The sequence below is a fragment of the Mytilus trossulus genome, chromosome 10, assembly GCF_036588685.1.
Source record: "Mytilus trossulus isolate FHL-02 chromosome 10, PNRI_Mtr1.1.1.hap1, whole genome shotgun sequence".
In the NCBI taxonomy this organism is placed as follows: Eukaryota; Metazoa; Mollusca; class Bivalvia; order Mytilida; family Mytilidae; genus Mytilus; species Mytilus trossulus.
In genome coordinates this window covers 8,314,166-8,325,142 of record NC_086382.1, presented here as the reverse complement: position 1 = coordinate 8,325,142, position 10,977 = coordinate 8,314,166, and the positions used below count along the sequence as shown (strand labels likewise).

At 31.5% G+C, this 10,977-nt stretch overlaps 1 protein-coding gene across 10 annotated transcripts in view; it reads right to left on the bottom strand.

The window, feature by feature from the left end:
- Window positions 1–4,445: 4,445 nt before the first annotated feature.
- Window positions 4,446–10,977, bottom strand: part of LOC134686806 (neuron navigator 2-like) — a 302,687-nt gene continuing 296,155 nt past the window's right edge. For 9 of the 10 annotated variants that reach the window (XM_063546594.1, XM_063546601.1, XM_063546596.1 and 6 more), the window contains one exon: window positions 7,674–8,662. In XM_063546594.1, the coding sequence (XP_063402664.1) occupies window positions 8,519–8,662 (144 nt within the window). In that variant the 3' untranslated portion in view covers window positions 7,674–8,518. Of the gene's footprint in view, window positions 6,985–7,673; window positions 8,663–10,977 lie in introns of those variants that run through there. The other variant, XM_063546602.1, reaches the window with a different exon arrangement.

Below are 10,977 nucleotides of genomic sequence, written 5' to 3'. Positions count from 1 at the left end.
CTGTGATTTTGTAGTCCAGCATAGTGAGTGTTATATAATTGATTATGTACACATTGTGTTAATTTCTTCTTTATTTCATTTCAGGTATATTTGTCAACTTAACTTCACAGTATGACAATCGTTCAATTATTAGACATTTCTATAATATTCATATATATATTGATTTCCAGATTAAAAAATGTTATTGTTTATTTCGTTAGACATATATGCAATTGCTCACAATGAGGGGGTAATATAAGTCAAATTTAATTTTCTGTATTTGAAGCACCACATTTTGTAGAAATATATATGAAAGAAAAATCTGTTTTTTTCTGCAATTTATTTCTAAAATTTTGTTGATGTGTTGTCGAACAAGATTTGAAATAAGACTTGTCCACGTACACTGAAAATTACTAAGCTTAGTTGTCTTAGTTTGACGTGAATTTTTATTCCTCATATATTTGTCGTGTGTGCACTTGTCGATATAGCTGTCAAATAGATAATCATACCAAATCTTTAGTGTTCTTATAACTTCAAAATTAAATAACGGATACGAGAAAAATGTGAGTAGGAATGAAGAAGCAACATCTTATCAAACATTGTTTTGTCACCGTTCCTGAACTTGAAAGTGTGTGACACCAAATTAGCTCTACATCACATCTTTAGTTTTCAACCTTCTTATAGTTTACATTAAGATTAACATTGCCATATTGCGCGAAGTTCGGTTTAATAGAAAACCAGATTCAATCTTGCATTTTTTTTTAAAATGTCCTGTACCAAGTTGGGAATATGGCAGTCGTTTTCTCATATACGGTCTTTATGAAAGAGGGCCGGAAGATACCAGAAGTACAGACTAACTTAAAGATCGAAAATAAACTGACAATATCACGGCTTAAAATGAAAAAGACAAACCGACAAACAATAAAATTGAGAAAGGAAATGGGGAATGTGTCAAAGCGACAACAACCCGACCATAGAGCAGATAACGGCCGAACGCCACCAATGGGTCTTCCATGTAGCGAAAAACTCCCGCACCCGTAGGTGTCCTTCAACTGTCCCCTTAAAAAATATGCATACTAGTACAGTGATAATGGACGTCATAATTAACTCCGAATTATACACAAGAAACTTAAACTAAAAATCATACAAGACTAACAAAGGCCAGAGGCTCCTGACTTGGGACAGGCGAAACATTGCGGCGGGGTTAATAGATATAGGAAGATGTGGTGTGAGTGCCAATGAGACAACTCTCCATCCAAGAAACAATTTAAAAAGTAAACCATTATAGGTTAAAGTACGACCTTCAACATGTATATGAGAGCTCAACCAATGTAGAAAAGTAACCAAAAACAATACGCACATTAAAATTACAACAAAAAAACCATTATGTCTACATCATATGAATATCAGACTCAATCCCTCCCGTTAGGGATTTAGTATCTTACATAAAATATATGAGAAGAACATAACCCGTGTCATGCAAACAACTGTTTTTTTTAAAATAAATGTGTTTAACTCCGATGCAAAGTACACAAAAAGTACACATGGTACAACATAGAAAAATAAAAACAAAGCAACACAAACCCCTACAAATCCTGGTGTGATATCAGGTGCTTCGGAATAATAAGCAGATCCTGCTCCACATGTGGCACCCATCGTCTTGCGCATGTTATAACTGTTTGCAAAAGTATGAATTATTCTAAATAATAAGGATGTTCTTATCCTAGGCAGATAACCCTCGCCGTATTGGTCACAACTTTTTGGAACTTTTGGTCCTCAGTGCTCTTAAACTCAGTCCTTGTTTTAGCTTTCAAACTTTTCAGATGAGCGTTACTGGTTAATATTGTGTGTACGAAACGTATAGCGTATAATTTTTTTAACAAGGTACCTTTTGTTAGCTATTATTCGGGTGTTTCTCTGTCCTATATCTTCTCCCATTTATTTTTATTGTAGTCCTGTCATGTAATGTTGACATTTTAATATTTTACATTGCCATTAAAGCAGAAGGTTTGGCATGCCACAAAACCAGGTTCAACCCAGCAGTCTTTTCTTCTTAACATGTCCTGTACCAAGTTAGGAAAATGGCCATTGATATATTATAGTTCGTTTCTGTGTGTGTTACGTTTTAATGTTGTGTTTCTGTTGTGTCGTAGTTCTCTAAAATTTGATGCGTTTCCCTTAGTTTTAGTTTGAAAACCGAATTTTTTCTCCATCGATTATGAATTTATGAACGGTATACTACTGATGCCTTTATATATTACAAACCCGGTAAATAGTCTAATTTGGTAGATCAGATTCATGCAAAGGGAATGCGATCGTAGATACGATGTAAAGAACATTTTCGATATGATCTGTAAAAGAGGGACGAAAGATACCAAAAGGACAGTCAAACTCATAAATCCAAAACAAACTGACAACGCCATGGCTAAAAATGAAAAAGACAAACAGAAAAACAATACACGTGACACAACATAGAAAACTAAAGAATAAACAATACGAACCCCACCAAAAATTAGGGGTGAGCTCAGGTGCTCCGGAAGGGTAAGCAGATTCTGCTCCACATGCGGCACCTGTCGTGTTGCTTATGTGATTACAAATCCGGTAAATAGTCTAATTTCGGTAGGTCAAATTCATGAAAGGGAAGGGGATTGTAGTTACGTTGTAGTAAACGTTTATTCCATAACATAATGGCCAACCATCTAGTGGCGTCCGTAAAATTTACGAAGATTGATTTTATCTCACCATTTGAAAGAGTTGGTTTAAATAGCTTAATTGTGAGCAGAAACCATCATACCAATCATGATAAGAAATACAAGCACGGGCATATCGTATCAATTGGGAGATCTATACTCCATTACAGGTGCTGATTGAATGTTGCTACTTAGAAGTGGGAAGTTCACAACTGGGAAGCTGAAATCGTGTCTTTTGTCGTAATGTTTTGTTTTAATCGTGACTGTTATATTGTAGTTTGTTTTTTGTTGCACTTATGTTTCTGTTGTTTCCCTGTTATAGATAATGTATTTTCCTCGACTTTTTTGCAACCCGGATTTTATTTCCTTTCAATCGATTAATGTCTTTTGAACAGCGGTATACTAGTTGCCTTCTTTAATTTCATAGTAACCAGGTATATCCCGAGTGGTTTATACCTTATTACGATTCCCTTTTTACATGTACTTTACGTTAAGAGATTTTCAGTACTATAATTGTTTAGCTAGATTTAAAATCTTATTTTAGTGTACAAAATAAAAGAGAGAAATGTCAAACCTTTTCTTAATAACTCGATAAAAAATATCTTGATTTGCCACTAGATTTTAACTTATAACTTGGTTACATTTTATGTATGATTCTTTTCTGATGCTATTCCAGAAATGTATTGTCTAAAAACAGGTCCAAAAATGTTCCACTAGTCGAAGCCACCTTTCAATTCCATATTATTGCTTTAGATTTTTCTAACTTTTCACTAATTGTTTTTGTGCTATGAGTAACACATCATTTGTCACTTGTGAAGTAGGATATGCTTAACCTACTGGAGCACCCGAGACTATACCGGTATTTTTTTGGTTTGGTCGGTGTAGTTATGTTTTCAAACATTTGTTTATGTTTTGTTAACTGCTGTTTAGTTGACTCTTAATGCATTTGTCCATATCGCATTCACAACTATTCAATGATTATTTTTTAGTTGTTATCAAATTTTGTTGATGTAATCGCATAAGCATTCACTTTTCTTTTTTTAAATGTTATTTTATTTACTGCATATTTTATCAATCAGCTATTTATTATGAAATTAGTTTGCATTATTATGCAAGCATGGTCTGATATTTCAATGAATGGTAAATTGTTGCCATATATTTTCATCAACTTAATAATGTAATAATAGGATTTTTCCCTTTTGTCAACATCAAGGATTTTATAGATATGAAACTAAGGATTTATATAGTAACATTTGATCATTATGGACTTTAATACTTGCAAAACGTTTATTTAGATAGTTAGGTGATGCAAAATTCTGCCATCAATGAGGGCACCCTGAGACCCTTCAAAATGCACAATGGATTCACACAAAATATCGCACTGCATAACACATTATAATACAGTCTATGCAAAATCAATCCTTACTACATGTATACAACTCAGTTCCCAAATGAAACCACTTATGAAAAATTATTGGTAGTATCCACCACATATTCCATCATAAATCAACCAAATTAAAACTGTTTTACAGATAACTAGACCTTACATGAAGTTTGTTTCTGACATTTTATCATTTGAATTTTCATTCTTATAAATGTCTTTACTAATACAAATTGTGACTTGGATGGAGAGTTGTCTCATTAGCATTCATACCAAATCTTCTTATATCTAATTAGTCATATATAAGAAATTTAACCTGTTTGTTCTCTTATATGGCATGGGGAAATTAACTCCAACTCATTGAAAATATCAATTAACAAGCAAAAAAGAACACATTTTTCACATGATCAAAATAAATATTTATTCAAACATGAAAAACCTTCATATTTCTCTATAATTAACATGATCTACACTGTTAGTTGGCAGTGAATAAATTTACATACATAATGTATGTACAAACTTCTAAACTTGAGCTTTAATTTACCAAACATTTATATACATACAGCACCTAGAGAAAAATACCTACAAACCATGGTCACAAAATGGATTTCTCTATGACGTAAATGAAAAATAAATAAATATATAAATAATCCTATTCAATGCGTAAATGAGTGACACTTTACAGATGGCCAAAACCAAAAAGTTATATTCAGTTTATTTTTTATTTATTTGTATTTAAGGTCAGATTGAAGTTATATACTACATTCAAGGTCATAACCTTGATTGACTGGCGTTGGAATGTTTATTGAGTTTTGATGAATTTTGTAATATTTTGACACAATAGTTATTTTTAGAGATGTGTACTTTATAAAAATTCTCTGAAAAATATAAGCATGGCTCCAATATACCAGTTTCTATATAATCTTGGTCACCTAAAGTTACTCCAAATCTGACTTAATTTATGTTAATTTATATAAAACTAAGCCATTTAATTTAACGAATAATTGAAAGCAACTCATTCCTAGGAATATATTCAAGCAAATTGCTCATAAAAAAATCCAAAAATAATTACATCTTTCTAAAATAAAAATTAAAAAAAACTGTGCTTAATAGAAATAGATAAATTTGAAAAAAATATAATAAAACCCCTTTCACAGAAAGATTAGAATGTATCAGAAAAGTGCTGTAGTATCTATTTTTAGTAATGTTATAAATACATAGTGGCTGTCACATGATCAGCCAGCAACATATGTGTGACATTTGAACTCCTTTTGAATGGATGAATGTCTAAAAATTGACATGATTTTACAGCAATGAAATGACCTGTGGATTTCTATAACTTTTCAAGTAAATGTACATATCAATACCCTTCAAAAGGCATATCTTAAAACATTTTGTCAGTATCCAGTTTGATTGTACCAATTTTCTTGCATAAGATGCACATTTAGACACCTTTAAAAGTCTATTCAGTGATGAGGCCAAAATATTTGAATTTTAAATCCTAATAATAACATTTAATGTTTGACTAGTATCCAATCTCCTTAGTTTCATAAAGAATATAATGATATCCAGTGGAAGTTTTTAGTCCAATATTTGTCAGGCCGGTAAAGACTGTACAAACCTAAAATTTCCAAAAGTGTCAACAAGTAAGACATATCTTGAGACCTCTGCCTAAACATGAAATCTAATATGATTCTATGATACATATGAAACTTATCAATCAATTTTGTCTTAGCATCATGAATGCTTAGGGACTTTTAAGAAAAGAAAAGTATTCTTGTGAATTTCAAAAGACTCTGAAAATGAACAGGTGAAATATGGAATAAATACATATGATCCATTTACATGAATAATGGAAAAATGTTATAATCATAAATGGTCTAAAATGAGTCTAAAATTACTTATTATTTTAACATGAGATTCATAAAAAATGATGAATTACTTAAAATTCAAAGTTAAATATACAACAGGTTTTTCAGTAATAAAATTCACTCTAAATATTGCACACCATGGTTTCCCCAATGTATTGCAAAGCTAATAAGTCATTGCATTGTGAAGCTGCTGAAACAGTACTAAAAAGGGGAGGTTATTCTATAGTTCAAAGGGGAGGTAACTCTAAACAAGACATAAGATTGAAAATGGAGTTTAACTCCTGCTATAAGCTTCTTTTTCAAGCCACATAAGCATTACTACAAAAGATTAAAACTCAATACACATGCTTACATATTTTATAGTTTCAAAAATTTCATAAGAAAGATAATTTGAAACGTTGAGAATTTTTAAACCCTCTTTATATTTTGCTTGTTGTAATGACTGCCAATATTGACTTCTTAATAAGACACACTTAAGCACAAAACAAATCTACATTGTTCCAGCATAATGAAACCTATTTATTCTTATAAAGACTTAAAACCATTGTTCACAATTAACAGGAGTTGGTTTTGAGGAGGTAAAAATATTTCATATTTTTTTTCTTTGGGACTAGTACTCCTGAACTTGTTTCTTAATGACCAAGGAATAAGTGTAAATAGGTTTCACTGATATCTTAACAAACAAAATATGCAACAATTTACCATGTATATTCATTTTGCGCTTTTTGAGGTCGAGAAAATGTTAAAAATATTTTAACTTTTCCCTTTAATAGTGCCAAATAATATGAATTGAAATATATAAATATTTTTTCAACCCTATGCATAACAGATTTCACTCAGATCCAAATTGGAAAACCCCTTTCTATAAATAAATATATACCATAATATTCCATCAAAACATTTGTGTACAATAACAATTTTATGTCCACTCAAGCTAGGAGAAGACAGAATAAATAAATATCACAATATCAAAACAAAAGAATATTCGTCATGACAACAACCCCGATATGACCCTCAACCAGCCTCCTCTTCACACCATCGTCTTTCCGTTGTCTGTCGTCACCTGTTTGAGAAGAATTGAAGCCATTTTAAAATAACATATTTTGGGATTTTAAATTTTTCTTTTAAGGGAATTACTAAGAAAATTATATATGTTTCCTCTCTTGGATTCTTATAATTGATACAGTATCAAACTTCACTCTTCAAAATTCTGAAAGATACCTTTACATATCTGTAAATGAAAGTGAGGCTACCATCGTAATTTTGAAATGAGGCTCAAACCTCTTTAACTTTCAAGAATAAAATCTTTTTTAATTGTTTCAAAAATAACAAATAAGTTTTCAATAATAACTTCATTTCTAAAAATAAAACAAAGAGTCTAGCTACTATCACAGCTAATTGCTTTACAATCTGTACAAGAACTTATAGTTAATAATTTTAATAAAATTAAGCAAATCATTTATAAGTTCTTTCTTCATTTGATGGTATCTTTTTCTTTTGCCTTTCTTTTTTCATTTGATGGTATCCTTTTCTTTTGCCTTTCTTTATGTTTTGCTAGGTAGTGTTTAAATCTACCAGATATTTACGCAATCATTAAAAATTTGCCTATGAAAACCAAATCCATTTATAGATGGATAGATACTGATAGATGAGTATTAAATCAATGGAGAAAAGAAACAGACATTTTTTTCTGATGTTTTTTTTTAAAGAAGGTTGTCCATCAAAAATAATTTTACAAGTTCAGAGAAAATTTTTTTTCCTGAAATTTGACACTGGGAACTTACATAGACCTTTGTCCCAGTTTTATATTTATATTTAAGGATTTATCTGAAGGTTAACACAACGAAACAGATTTTCACAAGGTTCATGATAATGGATGACCCAGAAAAAAATCAGGGTTAAGCACCTGTATTCATCAAACCATAAGACAATCATTCGCCCCTCCCCCTCTTTCTTCAAAAAATAAAATAATTTACTAATTCTCTGTATAGTTTAATGAATACAAGTACTAGCATGGTAAAGCTAAGAACATATATTACAACAACACCAAGGATAGGTAAAATAAACATGCTTAAACATGCATCAAATAAAAATACATATATATTCAGTCTGTCAGCTATTTCATTCCCCTTCATAACAATATCATTTATCACCTTGTAAATTTATTGTATTTTAAATTTTTTCAATTAAGTCTTTTTTTGGAAATCTTTTTATTTTCAATATGTCAATAAAATTGCCAGTTAATTTTGAAAAGTGAGGGAATAAATTGAACCATTTTACATTTTCTTGTATCAAACTAGACCCCAATTTATAATCATTTAACTTAAATGTAATGAGAAATAAAATGCCAACAGAAACTGACCAATACCATATCCATATGCTGCCCTCAATGAAAATTCAATTATATGAAATCATTCAGATTATACAGAAATACTGCGTAACAATTCTAACATTGCACAATTCCAATTTTGGCCTCTTAAAAATAGCACCGAGTATTTAAAAAGTCAAATGACAAAGTCACAAGTTTATCATAACAATTTGAAAAAGTTCATGACATGGCACGTCATATAAGTTCATGACTTCATAGGTTAGTGACATCACATGTCACATGATGTGGAATCCATGCTCGAGATGGAAATTTCTTGAATGCTACTGCTATGACTGTCAATACTAGCGGAATCATCGTCTTGACTTTGTGAGCTATAATTAGCTGCTTCTTGTAGCCTCTTTATCATGTTCAGCTGAAATAATTATATTTAAAACATAAGCATTCCTCAAAATCAAAATAAGCTGATAAATATTTTTCTTGTAGAATAACGGCAAAATTTCAATAATTCCATCCAAATAATTTCTTGCAGATTTAAAATAATTGAAATCAAACAGCTACTAGGTCGGCATGATACAAGAGACATAACTCTTCAGAATCACTGATAAGTTTGACTTCACACCATTTTCATAATATGTTGCAAGCTTCTAAGAAACACAGAGTTTTGGAATATTGTTTCCCATCAATGCTAATAACTAGAGGCTCTAAAGAGCCTGTGTCGCTCACCTTGGTCTATGTGAATATTAAACAAAGGAAGCAGATTGAAAATTGACTACAAAGGTCAATAACTCCTACAGGGGTCAATTGACCATTTCGTTCATGTTGACTTATTTGTAGATCTTACTTTGCTGAACATTATTACTGTTTACAGTTTACCTATATCTATATATAATAATATTCAATATAATAACCAAAAACAGCAAAATTTCCTTAAAATTACCAATTCAGGGGCCGCAACCCAAAAACAGGTTGTCCAATTCATCTGAAAATTTTAGGGCAGATAGATCTTGACCTGATTAACAATTTTACTTCATGTCAGATTTTCTCTAAATTATTTGGTTTTTGAGTTATAAGCCAAAAACTGCATTTTACCCCTATGTTCTATTTTTAGCTGTGGCGGCCATCTTGGTTTGATGGCCAGGTCACCGGACACATTTTTTAAACAAGAAACTCCAAAGATGATTGTGGCCAAGTTTGGATCAATTTGGCACAGCAGTTTCAGAGAAGAAGATTTTAGTAAAAGATATATAAAATTTACGAAAAATGGTTAAAAATTGACTTTAAAGGGCAATAACTCCTAAAGAGGTCAACTGACCATTTTGGTCATGTTGACTTATTTGTAAATCTGACCTTGCTGAACATTATTGCTGTTTACAGTTTACCTATATCTATAATAATATTCAATATAATAACCAAAAACAGCAAAATTTCCTTAAAATTACCAATTCAGGGGCCGCAACCCAAAAACAGGTTGTCCAATTCATCTGAAAATTTCAGGGCAGATTGATCTTAGCCTGATTAACAATTTTACCCATGTCAGATTTGCTCTAAATGCTTTGGTTTTTGAGTTATAAGCCAAAAACTGCATTTTACCCCTATGTTTTATTATAGCCATGGCGGTCATCTTGGTTAGTTGGCGGGGTCACCGGACACAATTTTTAAACTAGATACCCCAATGATGATTGTGGCCAAGTTTCAAATAATTTGGCCCAGCAGTTTCAGAGGAGAAGATTTTTCTAAAAGATTACTAAGATTTACAAAAAATGGTTAAAAATTGACTATAAAGGGCAATAACTCCTAAAGTGGTCAACTGATCATTTTGGTCATGTTGACTTATTTGTAGATCTTACTTTGCTGAACATTATTGCTCTTTACAGTTTATCTCTATCTAAAATAATATTCAAGATAATAACCAAAAACAACAAAATTTCCTTAAAATTACCAATTCAGGGGCAGCAACCTAACAATGGAATGTCAGATTCATCTGAAAATTTCAGGGCAGATAGATCTTTACCTGATTAAAAATAATACCCCATGTCAGATTTGCCCTAAATGCTTTGGTTTTTGAGTTATAAGCCAAAAACTGCAATTTACCCCTATGTTCTATTTATAGCCATGGCGGCCATCTTGGTTAGTTGGCGGGGTCACCGGACACAATTTTTAAACTAGATACCCCAATGATGATTGTGGCCAAGTTTCAAATAATTTGGCCCAGCAGTTTCAGAGGAGAAGATTTTTCTAAAAGATTACTAAGATTTACGAAAAATGGTTAAAAATTGACTATAAAGGGCAATAACTCCTAAAGTGGTCAGCTGATCATTTTGGTCATGTTGACTTATTTGTAGATCTTACTTTGCTGAACATTATTGCTTTTTACAGTTTATCTCTATCTAAAATAATATTCAAGATAATAACCAAAAACAACAAAATTTCCTTAAAATTACCAATTCAGGGGCAGCAACCTAACAACGGAATGTCAGATTCATCTGAAAATTTCAGGGCAGATAGATCTTGACCTGATTAACAATATTACCCCATGTCAGATTTGCCCTAAATGCTTTGGTTTTTGAGTTATAAGCCAAAAACTGCATTTTACCCCTATGTTCTATTTATAGCCATGGCGGCCATCTTGGTTAGTTGGCGGGGTCACCGGACACAATTTTTAAACTAGATACCCCAATGATGATTGTGGCCAAGTTTGGTTAAATTTGGCTTAGTAGTTTCAGAGGA